Source organism: Camarhynchus parvulus, chromosome 15, assembly GCF_901933205.1.
Source record: "Camarhynchus parvulus chromosome 15, STF_HiC, whole genome shotgun sequence".
Classification (NCBI taxonomy): Eukaryota; Metazoa; Chordata; class Aves; order Passeriformes; family Thraupidae; genus Camarhynchus; species Camarhynchus parvulus.
Window position 1 is genome coordinate 10,801,108 of NC_044585.1, and position 23,479 is coordinate 10,824,586.

Here is a 23,479-nt window from a genome sequence, read left to right on the forward strand (position 1 = left end):
GTGCCCTGCAATCCCAGGGCTCTGAGTGTGCCCAGGAGTGAGAGGAGCCCCAGGTGCTCTGAGTGCCCAGGTGAGTGGGGCCCAGCCCAGCCCCCTTTGTGATTTCAGTGGAGCACAAAAAGGACTTTTAGTTCCTGAAAACTTCATGGCAAAACCACCAATTCCCAGTTCTTCAGGACAGGCAGCTCGTTTATTTTTTTCTGAGTGTTTTTATTGCTGAAGCTGTGATTCTGTGCTGCCCCTAAGCTGGATTCACCTAAAGGTAAGGTCAAGGCTTTGATTATTTCACTCTGGTTCTTCTATTTTAACTGCATTTGATCTGCTGCTAGTCCAGGCTTAACAATCTGTTACTTGGTCTTGAATGGCTGTAAAACTCTGTCCTAATGAGGTGAAATTTATTTCTTTATTAACTTAGCGATACTTAAAAATCCATGGAGACTAAGTATTAGAAAACCTCCATGACTTCAAACAAAGGAAAATTAATATAATAATGAGATTTAATTCCTGTAATTGCTACCAGTTACAGCTGGTTATTTACCATTTATTAACTTACCAGTTGTTTCTGGCAAAATAATCCACCAGCTCTTTTATTCTGTGGGTGTTTATCAGGTGTTGCTTTAGGAGTGGATAATATTTGGTTTTCCAGAACTGTTCATAGAGCTTCTCATTGATGATACTCTCCAAAACCAAAGAGCTGATCTGTAGATTTAAGTGTTAGTAATGAAAAGTGTTACTATTTTAGACAAAAGAGATTTTACTTTTGAATGGAAAGAGCTCATAGTTTTCATATTGGACTCTATAGAGAATAGTTTTTTTTAACATTTTATTTAAGTGCTGTGAAATGGCAAATTTTATGAAAACTGCTCCCAGATTCAGAGAGGGAAGTGAGTTAAACTTGGCCATGGGGAGGCAGCTCAAGGCAAGGCAAAAGTGCAGTTTCCTAAACCCTTTGGCCTTTTAGCCTCAAATATTTATTCAGGAAAAACAAGGTAGTTCTGCTGCTCTCCAAACAGGGACAGCCCAGAATGTGGCACTGGGTATGTACAAAAAGTTTCTCAGCTGCACAACATAAGTAAAAATGCCTTTTGCAAGTATTCTACATTTTTTGAGCATTCAAAGTCAAGTAAGGCTGGGCAAGATCAGAGGAGAGAGAAGAGAAGGTTCTGTGAACACTTTTCTATCAAAAAACCTCCAAGTCAAAGGGAAGTGAAGTAAATTTGATTTATTCACCTGGGAAGCAAATGCCACCAGTTCTCCAGTGTCCATGTGTTCATCCAATTGCTGCAGCACAGTTTCTTTCTTACAGGTTGACAACAAACCCTTGTGAAAATAAGTTACAAACATTATTATTCTGAGATTGATTAAAGCAGGAACACTCCCTTCAGAACAGATATTTGATTTATTCAGAAATCTTTTGAGATTCTAGGTGCAAATACAGAATGATCAAACCAGGATCTGTGTGCTTGGACTGAAAGTGTTGCTTTGAACTCTCTCAAGTGGTGTTTTGCTGTAGCTGTCAGAGGATTTTCTGACTCATTGCTAGCAGGTTGTGTCTTACACTTCAGCTGTGATTTGGGGAAACCTTTCTGAGAGGAACTTTTAATGCCTGGAAGTCAAAGAGTTTCAGGTGCCTTTACTGGTCCCAGTTTGCTGGTGGCACATATGGGAAGAGCCTCTAATGCTTCACCTGGGAGAACAATGCAGGGCAGAAATTAATGGAAACAAATGAGAAAAGCAGGGAAAATGTCAAGGTTTCTATCAGAGCTGGTATCAAACATATCAAACATCTTCCCTGGAAGTCAGGAGCTTTCAACTCAACACCCTTCCAAAGTAGGATTCAGTGCTTTCCTCACCATCTGCTCTGGCTTGGGTTTTACTGGGTTTTTTCCCCCCATGTGCTTTATGGGTGGGATCTCATAAAAACATCCTCAAATTCTCTAAAGGCAAAGTCAGATGACAAAGCCACTGGGGATGACTGAAGTTTTAAAGGAAAAAGGAGGCAGTGTTCACATGATCCCTTTAGAAGCCTTTGAGGGTGGCAGATGTCGAGCATTTATCAGCAGGGATGTGTTGAAGTTAACTGGAATTCACCTCTGACTGCTCTGGTGAGCAGGACATGCTTGAGGACATTTCCCTTGCAGAGACAGGACACAAAACTTCTGATTTACCTGAATTTGCTGCTCTCTCTTCTCAGAGTGAGGAATGACCAAGAGGCAGCCCAGGGCAAAAGCTGGGAGGTCCAGCTGGGTGTATTGTTTAGCAATTCCAACGATATCCAGGTCAGCCAGGACAGGACACCTTCAGGGGATCAGGAGGGAAGATCTCAGGGCAGTTCTGCTCAGTGCTGTCAGCAAAACTGCTCTGAGATTTGGAAGTCAGGTAGGACAACACATTTCTGCCTCACATTAATGCCAGAAATGGCCAAGCAAGTTGAACTTTCACTGAATACAAACCCATGGGGATTTTCTAAAACCCCAAATCACACCTCCAGTTTCTCTTTCTAAGCAGCCCATTTTGAGGGCAGTTGTTGGTCACCTGCCCAGAGCAGAGCTTTGGCACAGATGTGTGTGCACAGCAGTGCAGGATCCCTCTCCAGATAACCTTCAGGGTCCCTCCCAACCCAAACCCAATTTATTTCCCAGCTAACTTTGGTTCAAGTCGGGCTCTCTGAGCTCTGGTGGGTGTTTAGAGCAAGTCAGAGCATTGAGGTACTGAAATAAGGGAACAATGGGCAGGGCTGGGGCCTCACCTGAGCAGGAGCACAAAGCCCTCCCTGCACTCCTGCAGCTGCCTGGGACTCGGTGGGCACGAGGCTGAGAGAGAGAGAAACACAACAAGGGGGAGTAAATCTACAACCAGGTTACTCCAGGAGCAGGGCAGGGAGAGCAGCCCTACCTGTGAGGAAGGGGGACAGGACCACGCTGCGCCAGGCTCGGCTGAAGCTGGGAATCTGAGGGCAACAAAGTTTATTTTTTTAAGTTACAGCCAAAACCAGGGGTAACCAAATGTGTTATAAACACAGACACCCTGCCCCACTGCACCTGGAGGAAACCTGTCAATATTCCTTTTTATTTATCCTGAGTTATTCCCTAACATTGCTTTCCTTAGCTCAGAGTCTAAGATTTAGGAATATTCTGAATATATGTGTATATATTCAATCCAGTGTTTACTGATATATTGCACTGTCATAGGAATAACAGCAATTCAAAAAGAATCTTTTCATGGCTGACACACAAACACTCCAAATTCCTGTGAAGTGAAGAAAAAGATGAGGAGCCAGAAAATATTTGCTTACCTCCCATAATGAAGGAATCCCAGTGATTGCTACCAAAACTCTTCTTAGATACTGAATCTGGAAGAAAAAAAATTCAAGTCCCTTGGTGTTTCTGAAGATTTGGCAATAATGTACAAAAAACTGTACATTATTGCCAAATTTAGCTTGTTTTGTCTGCAGCATGCAAACTTAGATTTTCTCAAGGTACCTCTGTTCCTTTGACACCCATGGAAATTTGCTTTGTAGTTTAGTAAATTAAATTATCAACCACACTGCCAGGTACATCTGTTACCTCCTCAGGCTGCAGCAACTTTACATAATATTTGACAGTCACAGGCAATTAGGATTCTGAATGGCAACAATCAGGATTTCCATCATCATAAATACATTTTAGGGCTCATGTGTGTATGTCCACACATGGAAATACATGTGCACACAGGAATGTGCCTATTATGTTATAAATTGATAATAATACGAAGAAAATTTTCAATTTATTACTAGAGGATTTATTCTGAAAGGCTTTTAAAAAAAATCAAAGTGTAACAATTTAAGATCAAAATTCAAATTCCTCAAATCTTCACCAGTTCAGTATCTCAGAGCTGACAGTAACTATGGTTTATAGTTTCTGTATCTACCCTGCAAATCACTGGATAAACCCAACCTTTTTCTCCCCTTGCTGCAGGATTTTATCCTTAAAAAATTCCTTACCATGTTGAAGCCCAGGAGTTTCTGTAGGAGGCCATTCCAGAGCTGGGGATCATAGACTTGGTATTCCAAACTCAGCTCTGTCACCAGTCTCACAGCCTGAAGGGGAGCAAGGACATGCTGCATTTTAACAGAAATTCATCATCCTCAAACCTTCCCAAGCCACTTCCAAAATTATTGCACACATGGGAGGAACAAAACCTAAACCATCTAAATGTGGTATTTTATTCTCTAATTGTAGAAAGGGTAAAGCTTTTATCTGTCATTTCCAGAGTACATTGAAGAAAAATGTTTAGAAAAGGCTGTGCTTTGCAGAGAGGTATAAATTCACAGAGTGTGTAACAAAATTTACAAAAGATTTAAAAATCCTACCTTGGGTTCATGACTGTGGTTCTTCCACAGCCCTTTAATCATGCCTTCCTTAGGGCTCTTGTGGAATGATTCATAAGTGTATGGAATATTCAAGATCTCAAACTCTGCCAGATAAATGCAGCACTTCAGAAAATACCTGTGAAAATAACCCCACCCAAAGCAGGAGTTAAGTGATGTTTATATTTTAATCCACGTATCCAAGCTCAGGATAACACTGAAAAGTGTCCTTTAATATGTAAAAAATTCCTCTTACTTGACTTTCTCAATGGGTTTCTTGAAGAGTGATTCCACAGTGTTGGTGTCTGCCAGGTAGAGCAAACACCTGAAGGCTCTGGTCCTGTGAGCAAAGGTCAGCTGGGTGTCACCAAAGGGCTGAGGGGGAAAACACAGTCCCAAAGTCACAACCACTGCCTGAACAGCTGGAAAAGATCATCCAGATGCATAAAACCCTCTAGTTTTCTAGATTTCAGATTATTAATACATGCAAGAAAAGTATTTGTGATTATTATAGCACAAATATTTGTATTATATACAAAATATTTGTGATTATTGTAGCACAAATGTAATTAGGTGTGGGAAAGCTGGAGGTTAAGGGTCTGCTGAAACAATTTTACCACTCTGCTTTCATTCCACCCAAAGTGAGCCAATGTCTTACAGCAGCTTAAGGGACACTCTAGCAAATGTTTCATGGAGTTGTTTCAGATAATATCAGCAATAGGTTTAGAAAATCCAGAGTTCAAGGGCTGCTCTTGGGAGTTAATAGCAAAATTCAATGAAAATCAGTTTTAAGCAAAGGTTGGTGAAGGGAGGAAAACACAGCTCAAACAAATCACAACCCATCCAAAACACAGAGGCAAAGGCCAGAAGTTGAAGCTCTTGCAGTAAAGCAGACAGCATTTGATTTTAATAAGAGATAAAAAGCTAAAACAAGAATTTAGCCACTCACAGATGTGTCAGATGTTGTAATTGCAAAAAGCATTCGTGAACTGTAATCCATAGGGCGAGACTGGAGCAGGTAAATAACCCTAAAAAATGGATTTGTTTTTAATGCAGGAACAGCTACTGAAATACAGCACATCAACTGTCCCTTAAATGTGAATATTTCACTGTCAAAAAGAGAGCAAGGATATGAAAAAGGAGGGGAAAACCTCCAAAAAGCTACTCTTAAAAACTTTTATCTGTAAGTTATTGTCAGTGGGGTTTTGTGGTATAAATAAATATTGGATGATTCAAAAGTGATGTCAGCAGAAAGTAAAAATAAGAACAGTGAGCTCTGAATCACACATCCACTGTTAGGTTTCTTGAAAAGGTCATTTTTAACTGGTTAGTTAAAAATAATTCACCATATTACAGGTAAGAGAACACACACACCTTCGGAGCTCTTCGTCCTCCTGCACATCTCCAAAGATTTCTTGGGTTTTCTTTAAAAAGAAATGAAAATTTAGATGAGTTTTCCACATTGTTTGGATAAACAGCTGGGTCATATCCCTGCTTACAGCAGTGTTTGATGAGGCTGATGTATTTACAGCTGCCTTCCCCTTCAGGCTGGCTGCACTGAAGGGAAGGTTTGAATTTACACAGAAGGAAAAACATTTCAAATCCTTCTCACCACAGACACTGCTGTGCTATTTTAGAGAAGTACTGAAATCTGAAATGCATTCATGAGTACTACAGGCAGTTTGTACAGAATAACCTCAGGTTTTTTTGAACAAGTGGAGGGAAAAAAGCCCATATTTTATATAATTATATTTTCTATAATTTATATAATCCAACCCCAAAGTTTCTTACCCCTGGGGGTGGTGTGCTTGGACACAGCCATTTGGCCAGCAGCTTGTCACAAATTTTGTTCATATCCAAGTTGTTAATCTCAGCAATCTCCTTGGCTGCCACGTGGATATCTGCAGGAAAAGGTGCAGAAAATGTTATTTCCAAATCAGAGTTGGGGTTTTTTAAAGAGCTTCTCTTTGCTCAAACTCACCTGGGTAATCCCTGCCAGCTGGATTTTGGAACCTCTGGTCTATGCTGTGGTGCTCATACAGTAAAACAATCAGATTTGCTGGTTTCCCAATGGATTTTAGATGCTCCCCAGTGTTCAAGTTATTTGTTATCAGGACGTTTTCTGTTGCTGCTCTCTTATACTGCAAGTGTAAGTTCCTCTGGAGGACTTCTGCTTTCTCATGTGGCTCATCCTTTAAGAAAACACCAGAGTTTTACATTAAAAAGCCTCTTTTACTCAAAAGCACAAGAAAAATCATCTTTTTACAGACTGGACAGCAGGATCTGCTCTTCAGAGGTGCCCCCACACCTGTACCCACAGGTGTTTTTTCTGCAGACAGAGAGGATTAACCACATTGCTCTAGCTAGGAAAGGTATTTTGAAAAAAAAAATGCAAAGCTATGTTGTGAAAGAGCCAAATAAAATATGTACAAGTAGGTAAAATAAAGAGATTTTGAGGTAAAATGTAGAACAAAAAAGAATAATAAAACTTTTGGCTCCTCAAATTTCAGTTTAATTTTGGCATAATTCTCTCTGATCATGAGACTTTGTACAGAGATTTATTTAGAGTTCTTTGTGCTGCAACAACTCCACAGGAAGTTTGAGATTTATAATCAAAGCTGAGATTCTTATTCACCTTTCCCTGTGAAAGAAAACCATGTGAAAATAAACCTGAGCATCAAGTCAAAGCAGATTCTCTTTATATCTAACCCTGCAAACAGCTAAAGAGTCTTGGAGCTGTAAGCAAAAATTAATAATGTTATTGATCAAAGCTGGATCACATTCCACCTCATTCTCCTGCAGCAAGAAAAATGCACACAACAGGAGAAGGAACAAATTATTCTTCCCTAAAACTGCTCAGTTTTTGTCCAAGCTCCAAGAACACTCAGCCTGATTTTTGCAGGAGAATGTTCCAGGACAGAGGAAATTCTTCTGGGGGTCACTTCCCCAAAAGTATTTCCTAAATCAGGGTTGGTTGTGGTTCAATTTACATACCAGTGCCCAAACCACCAAAAATTTAAATACAAACATAAATATTTTGTGATTTTTGTAATGACTTCACAACAATCTGGCAAGCAGTTCCCATTACCTTAGCTGTAGTGCTCTTCAGCCACTTCTCAGCCAGGTAGAGACAGAATTTCAGTGCCTGGACATGGTCAGGACCTTTTTAATGATTAAAAAAAAAGGAAGGGAAAGAAGTAAATAAATTAAGTTTTCATTAATCATTCTTACACTATATACTATATCCATTTTATTTTGAAGAATTAAAAAAAAATAGCAGCTATTTAAAATATTAGGGAAACTTTTGTGTCTAAAGAGCAAAAAGATGTAATTTATTTGGATTCAAGTAGCAGAGAAAGTGATTAAATTGGGCTGAAATATTGACTCTTGGTAGAAAAACTTGTCAGAAGATGGTGTGAACGTGGAGAAACTTCTGGCAGGACAACAGGGCCAGGCTGGATGGGGCTTGGAGCAACCTGGTCTAGTGAAGGTGGAAGGACCTTAAAGCCTTTCTGTGATTCTATAAAAAGAGGAGGGGAAAGGATTTGATGGTGATGCTGTGACATCAAATGGGTGTTTTTCCAACCTATTGCTCCAGACTGGATGCAGGAGATGAATTCATTTTCATTCTCCAGCTTTGCTGGAGGGTTTGGTTGGGGTTTGCTTTGCTGGTGTTATTCAGATCAGTGAACAAATGTTTGCTCCCACCTCGCTCTGCTTGTCCCAAGCCTCTCAATCCTTCCCCATCCCATTTGCCACTGACCTGTGGGGAATTCCTGGGCAATCTTGTGAGCCATGGCCACAGCCCACTCTGGATTGACTATGGCCAGCAGGTAGGACTGAAGGGCCTGCACAGTTTTCATGGTTTCCTTGTTAACAATGGAGGTGCAGCCACTGCTTCTCATTTCGAATATTTTTGGTTTCAGTTTTTTTTCAAAGACATGTCGAACTGCAGACATGTGGAAGGTATCCAGGGAAACCTGGAAAAGTGGAAAAGTAGATGGGAATTGTCAGAACTTCTACAGTGAGGCCAACATCATGCAAAAGAAAAATAGAAACTTCTTTTTTGGGGGTGTGGGGGAATAATATTGAAATCACTTCCTTCAAGTTGTTACTGTACCTTCATTAGTTTGGAAATCAGCAGAAGGGTTGGGAAGGTTTCCTCACTGAGCTCTGCAGCTGAAAAGGAAAAGTTGCCTGTGAGAGTCTCACAATCCACTGGCAGCTTCCTCTGAAGCACTTGGAGTTTATTGGTGGATGGGGACCTCCATTGGGAGAGAAAGGATCTGATCCTCATTATCCCCTCTGGGCTGGGAGTGGGATATGGGGATAAATTTTAGAGGTCCCAGGAAAGAATCTGAGGACAAACCCTGCCCTGTATTTATCATCTTAGCTCCTCTGGGCAGCAATTTGGGAGCACAAGAAGTGCTTTCAGGAGCAGTTGGGATGAAAACTGCATTAATGAAGAATTAGAGTTCATATACAACATAAACTGGGGCACTTTGAAGGTCAGAGAGAGCAGAGAAAGGGAATTTGAGATCCTGAACTTACAGATAATGTTCCAGAAACACTGGGCAGTCCTGAAGAACAGCAGGTGAAAGGGCAGCCTGGTGTGAGCAGCTGGAGACAAGGGAATCATCTGCTCCAAAATATATTGGTGTTCCAGGTCCACTGGAGGAGAAATCCTGGTGTAAGACTTCAGATGTTTGAGGAGGCTCAAAGCCTAGGGAAAAAAAAATATAAATCACTGAGAAATTACCAGAAATCACTTTTTAAAGGTTATTTTCTGAGGGAAAGATGTGTACATGGAATAATTAATTTAATTTCAACAGTGCTGAATAGCTCCATCAATAAACAGACAAAGCAGGATTGAGGTGTCATTAGCAAGGTCACACATCTGGAACATCTGCACACACCTGGCTCAGCTGGATGCTGGTGTTCTTCTCATCAGCATGTTGGATCACTCTCAGGACAATTTCCAGTGTTTCATAGTCATAAGGATCCAGCTGTTCAAAAGAACCATCTGTTTTATAAGCTCTTACCTGATTTGTTTTTATAAAACACACAAGTATGTTGATTTTTTCCCCAATTTTAATACCAATTACTGTTTCTTCATTGTTATGTTGATACAAGCATCATGACATAAATCTCTAAAACCCTTTCCTAAATCCTAAAAAAAGACATCAGGATTTTGCAGAAGGACCAAACAATAAGTGCTGGAAACAAAATAAACTCCAAAAAACTCACCCCACAAAAACCCCAACCCTCCAAAATACAAAATCCAACTCCAACCAAACAAAACCACCCCCAGCATATCATTTTTAGTCCCCACCTATTTTTTATGTAGAACTCTTCCAGTGTACTTAGAAATGACTTTTTTGTTTGATTTTCTGGCTGGTCAGTTTTTAAGGGAAGTGGGGATGAAAGACTCCTGCCTCTCTTTGGAAAAAATTAGGAAAGTGGCTGTCATTTCTTTTGTAGAGAAGCAAAAACCTGAATTTTAACATTTACAAGCATTAAGAAAATTTGGAAAAAACACAACCTTTTCATTTTCTGTGGAATTATTCCTCTGTCATTCAAGTGACATGCAGCAATTATTGGATGTAGATTCCAGGGATGTGGCTGTGCTGTTTTTATGTTTTATTTTATATTTTTTTACCTTGTACAATATTCCACTGAGGCTCATGACCAGGTTTTTGGTGCTGTTCAGCAGAGGGATTATTTTTAGTGCTCTAGCCAGTAATGTGGAATGAGGTTGCCTCTCACTGCTTTCTGCAGAGTCATCCTCAACATCATTTGTGTTGGAATTCTGGAGCAGAAGGGTTTCAATGCAGAGCTGCAGTGCAGCATCACTGTCCAGCATGAAAGTGCTAGGAAAGAACAGAATGTGATTTTCTCTGGGAGCTTTGGTGTCATTAAGGAGCTTCTTTCCTTAGATATAAATTAATCCAAGGCAGGATGTATTCTGAATAGCTTTTTTTTTTTTTTTAAGAAGAGTTTGCATTTTATAATTATTAGGATTTATTTAAAGCAAAAGAGATTTCAGTGGCCATGGTTGTTTTTACAGCAATAGATTCCACGGAATCAGTACCTGCAGTAATTCAAGATGAGAGCTGTGTCCACTTCTGGGTTCTGTACCAGCACTCTAATGAGCTCTTTCTTCCTTACTGGTGGCTGCCTAAACACAGTCTCAAAAGAAATCTGCAGATAAAACCACATTCATCTGCTCAAGAGAGGCTTTTAGACAATATCAAAACTAATTCCTCATACAGTGAAGCTTTGACTTCTTTTAGTTTCAACCCAGACACTGTCAGAGCAGCAGGAAAAAGCAGTGGGTTTGCTGATTATCCCCTGCTTCAAACAATACTCAAGAACTTCAATTTTCTTTTTCAGCCCCCTCAATTATTGCATTTCCATTTTTGATGTTTATTTATGCAGACAAGCAGAATGAAAAATCAAAAACAAAACCCCAACTTTGCTTACATTTGAATGGGAAATCTGCCTAAAAACTCACACACATCCCAAACTATATTGATATTATTAACTTATTAGTCAACAAAACCCTAAAATAAGTAAATAAATAAAAACTTACACCAAATTTACCAAGCTGGATGCCCCATTCTGCATCAATAACCAATTCCTGGAATTTTCTCTTTTCTTCTGCTTCACAATATTGGTCAGCAAGCTCTGCTCCCACCAGAGCTACTGCCTAGAAGGAAGCAGAAAGTGAAGAGAAGTCTAAGAAATAATTTGAAAATTGGGAATCCTGAGGTCTAAATCCTTAAAGGAACTTCAAACAATTCATAAATGATCACACAACTGTGTAAAATGCAAACAAACCTCAGAGAAGGTGTCAGGACTACCCCATCTCCTGAGCTGGCAGCTCAAAGCTGCTTTAAATTTTACTTTAAAATATTTTCCTAACATTGTAGAAAGTAATACAAAAGGTACTTTTTAGGCATTTTCTCAGAATTTGCAGTACTCTCCCTCCCCATTTCTTTACTTCCCATCTTCCTTCATATTTTAATATTCACTCATTCCATTCTTGAGAGCTGCTGCCAGAGAACAACTTAACCAAAATATAACATAGATATCAATTATGATGGCACCTGAAATAAATAATTTCAAGCTTTGAAATAAGTCATGATGAGGTTGAAAATCATTAATATTGACAGCAACTTCCCACTGTGGTACAGAGGCAGCTCTTCCCCCAGGGCCCTAAAGGAAGGATCTCTTGAACATTCTCTGTTTGCTGAAGAAACTCAAGGCCTTGGGAATTTACCAAAACTTTTCTGTAATTCTGCCAGGAGTTGTTTATGACCTCCCACAGCTTATGGAACATTTCTTCCTTGGGTAAAACGGTGCAATAGCCCAGGGCCAAGTTCTGATCGATGACACGAGAGTTGAACACCTGTGGGTTGGAAAAAAAATGATAAACTTTAGGAATTTATTTAATTTCTTCAATAGGTCTCTGTATCAGGTGCAACACAGGAAAAATACTCCAGAATTTAGACAAGTATTGGGTCCTTAAGTCAGGGAGGAAAAAGAATAAAAATGCATTTCAGGATTTAAAATTTAACATCTGAATATCCTGAAACCAGTCTGAAAGTGACTTCCCTTAGCCTAAGCTGCCTTACAAGATGGTAAATGTCAGGTTTTGCACAGAGCTTTTTAAAACCTCCCCCTACCTAGGAAAACTATCAATCTAAAACAAATCCAGGATTTGAAATGAGATAGAGAATACCTACAGATCCTAAAGGCCATTACAGTCATTTGGGACCCTAAAGGATCCCCCAAAGGTGAGAGGCTCCCACTGTCCAGAACCTTCCAAGCAGAGCAAATTGAGCAGGAAAAGCCCCAAAGGGGCTCAAAGACTCTTTGGAAAAGGCTGTTCAGGGAGGTGGCTGAGACACCCCTGCTGAAGGAGTTTCAAGATGTGGAGCTCAGGACAGCTTTCGGGTGGGCTTGGCTTCAGGTGAAGGGTTGGGCTCTGTGATCTCGAGGGTCTTTTCCAACTGAAACAATTCCATGTGGCTGCCAGGCAGAGCAGAATTGGTTGCCTCACATTTCCAGGGGATTTTTACCTTGTGCAGTAAGTTCAGGACAGAAGTTTTGATCACTGAACTGCTCCTCTCCTTCATAGCTATGAGGAAACTTCTGGTTTCAGTGAGTAGCAGGTCACTGTCATGTGGCTGTTATGAAGAAAACAGCACCTAATTAAAACTAAATTCCAAATCTTCAACTTCTTGTCATTTACAGCATAGTAGGAGGTGCTATAGTAATTGCATTTTCAGATTTAAGGCCTTACAAAGATTTATTCTAGATAGAAAAGGATTTCTGTTTTCCAAGTACTTTTGAATTGAGGAATGTTTCTTGAATATTCTACTTGTGACTTTTCCCATACTAAAACAACATGAAAGAACAGAGTAAATCATTATTAGCACTCATTCTAGTCTCTGCAGCAAGGTCAGGAATAAAAGCTCAGCTCTGAACACACTTTGCAAAGGGAGGGGATAATGAAAAACAGGGAAGAAACCACCAGCTCCTTTCACAAACTGACTCAACATCTGATCAGGTGGTGCTAATAAAAGGTCATGGTGAGATCCTTAGTGATTTAATTCTCTAAATGCTTAGACAACTATTCCAAACTTGCCAAAAGTCACCTTTTGACTTGGGGACAGCTCCATGGTGTTTGAAATGCCGTGCTGGAGGCAGGAGCCAAAGGCACAGACTGTGAGCTGCAGGGCCAGCTGGAACTGGCTGCACTCCAGCAGGTTCTGCACTGCTGCAGAGAAGGGAGATCCAACAGGCAGCAGGAAGTTGTGTCCTGTAAAATATTTCAAAAACAACCCCAGAAAGTAATTATGAAGCATATTGTTCTTGTAGTTCATATCAGAGCAGTTTCTCTTTTTCTTCATTAAAGTTATGACTCAGGGTTTGCCTCAGTTCTCTTTAAAACCTAAAATTCTCAGGGCTTTTCATTTAATACAGATTCTCATTTTGAGCCAAAATCCACAAATTTTTGACCAGAAGTTGTCTTCTTGGACAGGCCTTGATGATCTTCACTCAGAGTGGTAGAACTGTCCTGAAGTACAGGTTTTGAGATGCTCAAAAATGGAATGGTGGCAATTAGCACCCAAACTGGTGAATTCTGTGCTGAACCAAACCACCCCCTATAATATGGCTTTAAGTGGAACATTTAGGCACCTGTAAAACCCCCTATGAGTCAGTCATGCTTGTGTAGGGTGAATTTAAACCTCATGTTTTCCACTGGTCTCTTTAGACTTTCATTGTGGAGGATCTGCCCTCATGCCCCTGGAACTGGGTGATTTTTAAGGTCCTTTGCCACCCAAGCAGGGTGTGATACCTTCCATGAATGTTCTGTGTGCCAGGCTTTGGGACTCCAGGGGGTACAGCTTGTCCTCTGAAAGACAGAAAATGCTCATCAGGAATCAGCAGCACGCCAGGAACTCAGCACCACCAGTAAGTCTGGGAGAACCTCAAAAATACCACAGGACAGGATATAAAATGGAGATATGTGAACCCCAAGAGCCATTAATACTATTTTAAACTGTGCCTGCTCAGAATTTATTTTTTAGGGGGGAATATCTTTCAGACTCACACAGGAATCCAACAGTTTTCAGTAACTACTTTGTGTGTGAATCCTTTGCATGAGACAGTCAATATTAAACTCTTCATCTGTGGAAATAGGAACCAAACCCAAAATTATCTTTCCATTCTACACCCTCTGATGGGTATTTCTACCATGAGTTTGTCTAACTGAGGTGATAATTTCCACACATGAGCTGAATTATTTATATTTCTAGATAAAAATCAGATTTTCTATCGTGTCAATGTTGAGGAGAACAAGCTTACCACAGATAGGCAGAAGAGCAGAAATGAGTTCATATGCAACTGGAAGAGATGTTTGAGGATCCAGGACTATCCCATCTTCTTTAAAGAAATCATCAAAAGTCCACTCTTTGTAAGGATCTTTATCCCCTCCAGAAGATGTTGTCTAAGTAAGAACATTGTCAAAAGTACACACAATAAAAGGCAGAGTTAATGAGCCCACTAACAGGTTTCTGGTTTGGAATACAGGAATAGAACATGATGTTCTATTTGAAAGTAGTAATTCTGTTCACTGGCCAATGGCAAAAAATCCATTTCCTACCTAGAGTGGCCACATTTGTCTTTCACGTTGCAGCTGTTTAGTTGTAAAGCCAAAATGTACTCTTATTCAATTTAATGGAGGCTTTCATCAACATTCTTGGCCAAATATTATAAGCAAACATTCTGCAAATGGGCCATTTTCTAGAAAAATAATATTTTGTGGATAAACAAGCCCAGCCACTCTGCTCTACTCCACTCCAGCTGTAAGAGCCCATTCATTTCAAGTAGCCTAAAGCACTGCTTGACCTAAACAGAAAACAAAGCTGCAATTCAAGAACTTGATCATCTTAAAGTTTTACAGAACTCTTGGGAAAGCTTTCACATAGTACATTCATTTAAAAGCCAAACCCTCCCTGCCATACTTTCGAGCCAGCTCTCTGCCAGTCCTGCAGAAACTGTTGGATAAAATCCCTATTTTCAGCAGGATTTATTGGATTGAAATGTAAGTGGAGAATGCTACTTGTGCTTGTCCCACAGCTGCACTGCTTTTAGGACTCAAATCAGTTCATTCTTTAAGCTGAAGAACACACAAATTCTAGGAAATTCTAGCTAATTTTTATTTGAGGTTTTTTTTGTTGTTGTTGTTGGCTTTTTGACTTAAGAGTGGTGGAGAAATCAGAGGGAAAAGAATACATGCAGTGAACAGCACAGAAAATACCTCTGCTGTAAATTCATAGCTGTCCATTTGGCATTGTCCATGAATTTCCTTGGCAAGTGAAGTGTATTTACACAGTTCCAGACAATCCAGCACTAAATCTGTGAAAATATTGAGATCATTAGCAGAAATTGAAGGTTCATCTGTCCAATTAAAATGAAACAATATTGCAGCACCTATTTTCACAGATGCAGGTCTAGAAATTCACTTGGTTTTCAGGTTTATTGAACTCTGGTTGGAAAGCTGGGCTCCCAACATGAATTAAATGGGAACAGGAATTACCTGGACTGCAGAGTGTGGCTGCTTGGCCAGCCAGCTCATGGATCAGTGCTGGGAGATCCATCCCAGCAGGAGTGATCATTGGAACATCAGCTCCCAGCATGTGGCAGAGCCTTTGGCACACTGCAAACAGCAGCTGCCCTGTCTTTTCATTCCAGCTGTTTTCATAGAACTCCCTTTTAAGAAAGAAAAGGATGTTAAAAGTAAAAAGCCAGTAGTTCTTAAGGTTTTCTTAATTATTCTCTAATTATTTAACTAATACAAAAAGCCTTTTCCTTTGCTTTACATAATTCAAAAACGTGGTAGAAATAGTTCAGAGAAGCCCATTAAAAGTGATGATCTTGAGAAGCTCTGCAGTTTTACCTGCATATATTGACAGCCACTTCCACTTTTCCATCATCCAGGGCTCTCAAGGCCAGTTTTTCTCCCAGTCCATGCTCTGAGACTTGCAGGAGCAAAGCCAGTCTGTACAGCCTGGATTCAGTGGGAGGGGTTTTGGGCTTGCCACCTTCTGAATTACAATTCACTGCTTGCACTTTTCTAGACTTGGATGCAGATCTGACACGTTCATAAGAGCTTATGTGAGCCTCAAGAAGTGCAGATATCAGTGAAGGGTTCCTGTATTCTTCATCTGAGAGAAAGATATCAAAATACTCCTACAACAAAAAATTATATATTTGTATCCATTTCACTTCCTTGAAATTGCTTTTTTTACCTACTGTACTGAGATCTTCATAAATTCTTACAGCACTATATCATGAACTCTTTGAAATGTTAGCAATTAAGGCTTTAGTGACAATATTAATTTTTGGTTCAAATAGACAACTGAGTTCTAATTGGAAACTTCCCCAGATTAGATTAAATTGCTAGATTAGCTTTAGAATCAATTTGAAGTCAAGAATAAAAAACAACCTTTGCATGCATGTTGTAAATGCAATTAATTTTTAATATGATCAATGTGATAAAAACAATTGGAGTAACTACAGTAATCAAAAAGGATTTAAAACAACAAAAATACCCACCTGCAGGGCAGCAAGTGTTTCAAACAACTTTAGGTTTTCTTCACATTCGTATTTCTTCACAGGATTGTCTGTTGGAGGAGAAAAACAATTAGATTTTGATTCCATTTACACAAGGAAGATATAAGATGTTGAAGTTGTACCTTTACCTTTTTGAATGCTGAACCAGAATTTGAGGATTTCCACCAGCGTCTTAGTCATAAGCATTTGTGGTTTTTGCTGCAGGAAAGGAAGAAGATTTTGTTTTTTATTAAAATGTTGCCAGAATAGATTTGGGCTTCAGTTCTTAAAGCACAATGCAAACTTCTTAAGCAACAATTACCAAGGCTAAGGCACAACCAGTTGAAAAGCAAAGGAACAGAAAGTTATTTTACATATTAATCTTTATAGAACAGTAAATATTTTGTAGGTGTAATATGTGTTTACTCCACAGTCTGTCAGCTCTCACAGGAAATATCCCCACCTCTCCCTTTTCAGAATAATTTGTGTGCACACTTTGTGGTGGGAAAAGCCTTGGTACCTCTTCAGGATCATCTGCTTTGTTCTGTAACACCAGTCTTCCCCACAGAGTCAATCTCTCTGCAACTTCCTCAGCCTTAGCCAGAGGCAGAGATTTTAACAAAGTCAGAGATTCCTCTCCCTGAAGGCAGAAAAAGAAACAAACAAAATTAGAAGAGAAATATTAAAAAGGAAAGGGCATTTGCTTTTGGAAAAGCTGAGTTATGTGTACATTCTTGTTCTGATGCAATGGCTGCACAATGGCCATGAGGGTAAATAGCAATGCATGAAAATGTGTAGAGACTTCAATTCCAAACTCTTCTGGTGTATTGCAGGTCACAACTTTCACCCTATTCTGCCACAAAAGAAGGATAAAGCTCTGACAAAGAACTAATTTTCAATGCTAAACATTGCTGCTAATGCAGTTAGGTATCAAATTAATAATTTAAATTAAAAATACTTAGGCAAACTGCTTATAAAATTTCAGCAAACTTGTCCCTGTTTTGTCAGGAGGCCTCAGTGTCTGTAAATTCCAAGACCAACAGCCATGAAATATTTCCCTACCCTTCCTTTGTCAATCAGGTCCATCATCCTCAGGAAATACACTTCCCCAGTGGGCAGCAGGTAGGCTTCCACAATTTTCAAGGCATCCTCCAGGCAAGTGGGGGTATCTTGTTTGAGAATGTATCTGACAAGCCTCTGTAAGAAAACAGAAATGGACTTTAGTTTGTGGATGTAAAGGATAACAAAGGAATTAGTTAATACAAACTACTTTACCAATGGTATTGTTCAGTTTGTATCAAGCAAGTTACCTGGAAGCTTAAAACTTTTATCTAGAGAAAAGCTGACTGAAGTGTAACTGGGAGAAAATAGGGCTTGGGGACTGAATTAGCCTGGGAACTGTGAAAATTTGTCTGGTGATATTGAGGAATTTCTCCAGAAATATTCATGTCTTCTAATGAAGGGGAGATGTTAAAAAACCCAGCTCAAATGGTAAAAAAAAAATCACCAAGTGCTGTTCATTGTGACCTTTGGAGATATCTAAACTCTTGGTAACTTACCATTATCATCTGCTTGTCCTTTAGAAGATTGGTATCTCTTATCCCATATGCTCTCAAAAGCTTCTTCATCTCCATCAGTCTGTAACTTTCCTGCAGTAACTTCACTCTGGGGACAAATCCAACTATCATTTGCTACCCCCCAGCTATGGGATTTAATTATCACCCCACATCACACATACAGAATTTCCTCAGCCAAGGGGATGCTGCTTACTTGGCATGATTCATTTCCAGGTGCTGTCTGACCAGCTGCTCCACTGCTGCACTCCATGGCACCACAGCTCCCTGCATTATCTGCAGCACTGCATCAAATTTCAGCTGCAGAAGGGACACAAACAGCTCATTTTGCAAAATAACTTTCAAAGTAGTCCCTTGAAGTATTGTTCATGTGTGACTGATCCCTTTAGGCAAGTATTTTATTTCCTTGCCCAATCTTCCCTTGCATAAAGGGCATTTATTGTCATCATATGATTGTCAAGTTCAATTAGAAAATGCTTGCAGTCATTTATGACACTGTGGTTCCACACATATTAAAATTGGTGTGTTTTCCATGTGGTGACATCACAGCTCAAAAAATATCACAGGGGAGATGACTAAAATAGAATAACAAGATAACATCATACCATACTATTTCCTCCTCATGGCACTCATTAAAAATCTACTCAGAGCAGTATGTAAAAATCACATTTTGCTCTGAACTGATGTGTTGGAGTCACTTGATGCCTTTCATGAAATATACTCACATCAGTGTCAGAGATGCAGCCAATGACAGCCACTGCCTTGGCCTCCCAGGCAGTTTCAAACACTGAAATGGATCGTGTCCGACAGCGCTCCAGCAAATCCTGTGTTTTGATAAAGGCAATCAGAACACTTGAAATTAGAAAATATAGGAGTATCTCATAATATGAACAAAAGTGTGAAGTTTTCTGGGCATTAAGGGATTGTTTCATAACTGAAACAGTAACTGTGATTAAGTTCATTGACAGGAATAGGATTAATCTAAAAGCTGGACCTAAAATTCAGTTGTAAATTCAAACATTCATCAGACTTGGTTTCTGCTTCCTGATGTTGAAATAGTTTTCTTCAAAAGGGAGGAAAACATGAATACCTTGACATACTGTAGAAGAAGCTCATCTTTTTGTAGGTTGTGTTCACACAGGTAGGGTTTTATAAACTTCTCCAAAATTGATGGGACAAGCTCTGGTGCCAAAATTTTGTCAAGCATGCGAAACACAATAGTGGTTGCATTTTCCTGGGCAGCAAGTGGGAAAAGGCCAAGTTAGAACATCACTCCTGTCAGTGCAAGGCCATTTTCATCTCTGACACATAATCCAACATCTAGAGGCTACTGAAATCAACTGAAAGATTTCCCTCTTTAGAATCTTTAAAGAATTCCTTTTTAGCTCAAATAAACCCTTTCATCTACAAAGCTTTTCTTGTTCTTTCAATTGTACTTTCAATTCCTCTGCAGCCAATCCTTGTTCCACAGTAGATGATCTGTAACAATCTGCAGAGTTTGAGCCACAGCTTCTCACAGTGTCTTAGGTTATATTTATAACCTGAGTTAAAAGAAAATTTGTAACACAACTTCTCAAATAGTCCCAGCAGCTTATGGATGGAAATTGAACCAACATCCATCAGGATTTCTCTTATGTCTGATTTTAAATTACATGCTATGAGAGTCTCCTTTTCAGAACAAACTGAAAAGCACTTTTTCAAGTGTCTGCAGTGTTACCTTTTCAAAATCACAGAATGCCAGCCTGCAGTTGTATTTTCTGTACAGATTTCTCAATTCTCGTAAATCATTTACCAGCTTCTTTAACCTCTGTATCTCTTCACAGTCACCACACCTCTGAAACAGTGTTAAGAAATGAAATGTTAGGAGACAAGGCCATTGAGAGGCTGTCATGTACTTTTTTTTAAATCTTTAAACACAAGAAAATTGGAAAATTCTTTCCTTTCATGGAATTAAGTCAATCTTCACCAAACCCACCAGTGACCTAATTATCCTCCACTCCAGCTCTAGCACACAGCATCTGTTTGAAGTCTTTTAGTAGCTAATTCTTGTATTTGTTACGTTTCTTACCAAAGGAGTCCACTTGCCAAAAGCTGTCACTCCCAGTTCACCTTGATTCTTACTTGTAAAAAAAATCTCTGCCACTTGGAGTCCATTTTCAGGCCAGTTTGCCTGTCCAAAAGAATTGATATTAGCAAACCATATGATACATGTAGAAATACAGGATATGCCAAGTTTCTGCAGCGTGATTTACCTTGTCAGTTAACTCAAGGTTTCGAGCAGCTTGTTCCAGCCATTTTGCTAATATTTTCTGGAAAAAAACACAGTTATAATTAGAGTTATACTAATTATCAAAGCAAAATTTGCCATTAGAAGCTTCTTTTAAAAGAAATAATTTCAAATATAAATGGTGGGGACAAGAATCCATTTGAAAGACAGAGGAACAAGTTCCTGACATTCAGAAGTCTGGAGGTTTGACAGTAGAAGCATCTTAGTGTGAGAAAATGACAATTTACAGTTCTTAAGTCAGTCTCACCTGTCCATCTGGCACAACACTTCTTGAGAAGGGGATCACACAATTTTTAAGCCACACACAAAGTTCCTTCAAAGGAGCAGTGAAATGGATAGCATTGAGCAAATCCTTCAGCATTTTCTCATCAAAGCTGCTTTCAAAATCAGCCTAAAATATTAAACCAGAACAATTACAGATCCATGGAGTAAATGTTCATCTGGTACTCTGTAAATCTGTTTCACTAATAGGAAGAGCCAGTAAATTTCACAAATACAGAGAGAAAATCTCAGTAGTCATAGACAGAAATTAAATAAATTGCTCTGTTCAGTAAAACTAGAGTTTGGTCTTCTTAAAAAAAGACCTAATTGAAGGAATTTCTTGACAAATGACACTGTTCTATTACTTTCACACTCATTTTATAGTTCTGGCTTACTGAGAAAACAACAGACATGGAACTGAAAGTCCTGCAGTAAAAAGTAAAATAACAGCACACACACACACACTATCTTAAATGTGTCATTCAGAGTAAGGAGTCTGTGTGATTATTTTTAAAGGATTTTAAGGCAGGCAGCAAACATCCACTTAATTCTAAGAGCTGTGCTTGCAAGAAAGTGAGTGGAAGATTACAAGCACTGCAGAATAAATCAAATTGCCATGACTTAGAAGTATGAATTCTGACACCAGAAATACCAGTTTATTCCTAAATCAATAAGAAGTTCAGCCTCCTAAGCATCCAGGTGAACAGGTAATCATTGTGGTAATTGATGAGATGCTGCCATGCACCTTTGCTTCTCTGAGGAGCTGTTTTGTAACAGCCCCAGTGAAATTAGGCTGGAAAATGGAAAGATTTAACCCCCTCCATAAAACCAGAGATGTCTGTGCCACCTCACCTGATGCCTAAGCCAGAGGTACTGTGCACAAGCCAAATTTCCTTCTTCCAGCTGAAAAATAATAATCTTGAACACATCCTCATTGTTCAGGAATTCTGTCCAAGCAATGCCACTAAAAGTGAGGGGGAAGAGAAGCTTTGTTAAATGTCATTAACAAAGAAACTGGGGGGAGAACTTGAAAACCTTTCTACCTAGCGCTGGATGTTGTAAGAAGCAACAGGAATGGTACTTTGTGTTTGTATAAAACCACAATCCCTCCTACACATCTTGAACAGAAGCCCCAACTATTTAAGTGGATGTGCAAGAGATAATTTATGTTTTCAATATATAGGATGACTCAACCTCTGCATTGTCCCTTCTCCACAGCACAGGATAGGAAACTTAAGAGCTTGAAGTTTAATGAATTCATATTAAAAAACAAAAATAATCTTAATTTCAGTGGTACAATCTAAACAATCACAATTAAATTTATTTTAAATCTTAAAACACAAACAAACCTGAATTTCTCTAGCCCAAAAGCTTCACAGAATGTTGTAAGCCTTGCCTGAGCTCTCAACACCTGAATGCAGAGGAGATTTAAGGTTAATATCTGAACATATTACATGACATGATTGGAGCACTGATTCTCCTTGAAGGCAGATGAGGCCAGTTTACAACAGAACTAAATAAAAAACAAAATTAAACCCCAAAAAGTACTTTAAGAGAGGTTCTGCCTTCAATTTATGGAGCATCTGAAACTGAATCTTTCTATGACTGAAGGAATGGCTTATTTCTGAATCTGACATTACTGTGGTTCTCTTTCATACTATAAAATTTAATATTGTTTAGATTTTTTAAAATTCAGCAGTAGTTTACAGTTATAATTTGAATTTAGAATTTGTAAAACTTTACATTACAATTGTTTATATGATACTGTAGAACCAAAAAATTTGTCCTCACCTCAGCTATGGATACTGGAGCCCCATCAGATGGTAGAGCACTGGTTCTGTTATCTTTCTTCAAGATCTGAAAAAAGGACATGAAAGGGCTTGGCTGATAACTCAGAACATGCCAGACAGGACTGTGAGTGCAGTAAAGACATGAGCAAGAAGTCAGGACCCTGTAAATTGAGATTTTACGATGTTAGATTGGATCTAACCTGATCCAGTCTAATCTGCTTGGATTTCTGCATGGATGGAGGCTCAGACAGATCATGTGGATCTCTCTGGCTCTGTTTGATAAGACTAAAATAAACAAAAAAGGTGACCTACTTTGAGCTTTAGTTTGAAAATTAATATTTTAAAGGTACTTAAAAAAACCTGCTACTCAAAACTAAACCCTGCTTTGTGATACAAAAATAAAACTGTGAGCTCTTTCTTGCCCTTCAGCAATACCAAGAACGAGATTGGAACAAGACTTGCTGCTTCTTCATGTCTGGTTACACAGGATTTGTTTGGTTACACAGGATTTATAATGCCTTTACTTTTGCCTTTTGGAATGACTGTAACTGCTCTGTGCCCCTCTCAAGTTGTACAGAAGGATGAATTAGAAGTTGAAGAGTAGAAGAAATAGAAACAAATAAAGCCCTTACCCTGACTTTAGCATAATTCAGCATTTCTCGAGTGGTTTCATACAGTGGCCATGGAGCATTGATGCAGTAATTCACAACAAACTGGCTGTCCTGTTAGCATAAGGAAACAACTGAAATTAATTCCAAGATCCTCTATAATTTGAATGGTTTTAGTAGGGAGAGAGGGTAGAAATAGAAACAAACCTGAATTTTTTGCAAATTTTCTTTGGCTTCATTGCCAAGATCCAGCAAGGCTTCCTGGCCATAACTCCCAAGAGAAGCTGAAGCCAGTTTCTCTAAAATAGTGTTTGCTTTTACTTTGTATACAAGCTGTTTAAAAAAATAATACAAATATGGTGAGTTGTTTTATAAGGTAACATTCCACTGCCTTGGTAATATCTGTAATATTTTTAATACTTTCTATTGGACTACAGAGCAAGGACATTCTCATAATTTCAGTTATGCTCGTTAATCTCTAATGT

The 23,479-nt window shown here is 39.1% G+C and overlaps 1 protein-coding gene across 2 annotated transcripts in view; it reads right to left on the reverse strand.

Moving 5' to 3' along the window:
* The window catches only part of KNTC1 (kinetochore associated 1), a 31,673-nt gene that overhangs the window by 1,225 nt on the left and 6,969 nt on the right, over positions 1-23,479 (reverse strand). For both annotated transcript variants that reach the window (XM_030958907.1, XM_030958908.1), the window contains exons 17-62: positions 23,202-23,327; positions 23,019-23,108; positions 22,388-22,453; positions 21,946-22,007; positions 21,449-21,560; positions 20,583-20,726; positions 20,301-20,357; positions 20,117-20,218; positions 19,766-19,882; positions 19,139-19,282; positions 18,774-18,872; positions 18,245-18,348; positions 18,034-18,139; positions 17,537-17,671; positions 16,995-17,114; positions 16,624-16,693; positions 16,478-16,545; positions 15,819-16,111; positions 15,459-15,631; positions 15,180-15,277; positions 14,225-14,366; positions 13,716-13,772; positions 13,012-13,175; positions 12,433-12,540; positions 11,631-11,759; positions 10,941-11,057; positions 10,440-10,549; positions 10,008-10,218; positions 9,265-9,354; positions 8,900-9,071; positions 8,469-8,527; positions 8,112-8,328; positions 7,437-7,510; positions 6,330-6,540; positions 6,140-6,249; positions 5,723-5,772; positions 5,298-5,376; positions 4,605-4,723; positions 4,352-4,487; positions 3,983-4,078; positions 3,296-3,352; positions 2,896-2,950; positions 2,750-2,813; positions 2,169-2,298; positions 1,231-1,320; positions 554-699 (exon numbers count right to left, since the gene is read on the reverse strand). In XM_030958907.1, the coding sequence (XP_030814767.1) occupies positions 554-699; positions 1,231-1,320; positions 2,169-2,298; positions 2,750-2,813; positions 2,896-2,950; positions 3,296-3,352; positions 3,983-4,078; positions 4,352-4,487; positions 4,605-4,723; positions 5,298-5,376; positions 5,723-5,772; positions 6,140-6,249; positions 6,330-6,540; positions 7,437-7,510; positions 8,112-8,328; positions 8,469-8,527; positions 8,900-9,071; positions 9,265-9,354; positions 10,008-10,218; positions 10,440-10,549; positions 10,941-11,057; positions 11,631-11,759; positions 12,433-12,540; positions 13,012-13,175; positions 13,716-13,772; positions 14,225-14,366; positions 15,180-15,277; positions 15,459-15,631; positions 15,819-16,111; positions 16,478-16,545; positions 16,624-16,693; positions 16,995-17,114; positions 17,537-17,671; positions 18,034-18,139; positions 18,245-18,348; positions 18,774-18,872; positions 19,139-19,282; positions 19,766-19,882; positions 20,117-20,218; positions 20,301-20,357; positions 20,583-20,726; positions 21,449-21,560; positions 21,946-22,007; positions 22,388-22,453; positions 23,019-23,108; positions 23,202-23,327 (5,279 nt within the window). The remainder of the gene's footprint in view (positions 1-553; positions 700-1,230; positions 1,321-2,168; positions 2,299-2,749; positions 2,814-2,895; positions 2,951-3,295; positions 3,353-3,982; positions 4,079-4,351; positions 4,488-4,604; positions 4,724-5,297; positions 5,377-5,722; positions 5,773-6,139; positions 6,250-6,329; positions 6,541-7,436; positions 7,511-8,111; positions 8,329-8,468; positions 8,528-8,899; positions 9,072-9,264; positions 9,355-10,007; positions 10,219-10,439; positions 10,550-10,940; positions 11,058-11,630; positions 11,760-12,432; positions 12,541-13,011; positions 13,176-13,715; positions 13,773-14,224; positions 14,367-15,179; positions 15,278-15,458; positions 15,632-15,818; positions 16,112-16,477; positions 16,546-16,623; positions 16,694-16,994; positions 17,115-17,536; positions 17,672-18,033; positions 18,140-18,244; positions 18,349-18,773; positions 18,873-19,138; positions 19,283-19,765; positions 19,883-20,116; positions 20,219-20,300; positions 20,358-20,582; positions 20,727-21,448; positions 21,561-21,945; positions 22,008-22,387; positions 22,454-23,018; positions 23,109-23,201; positions 23,328-23,479) is intronic.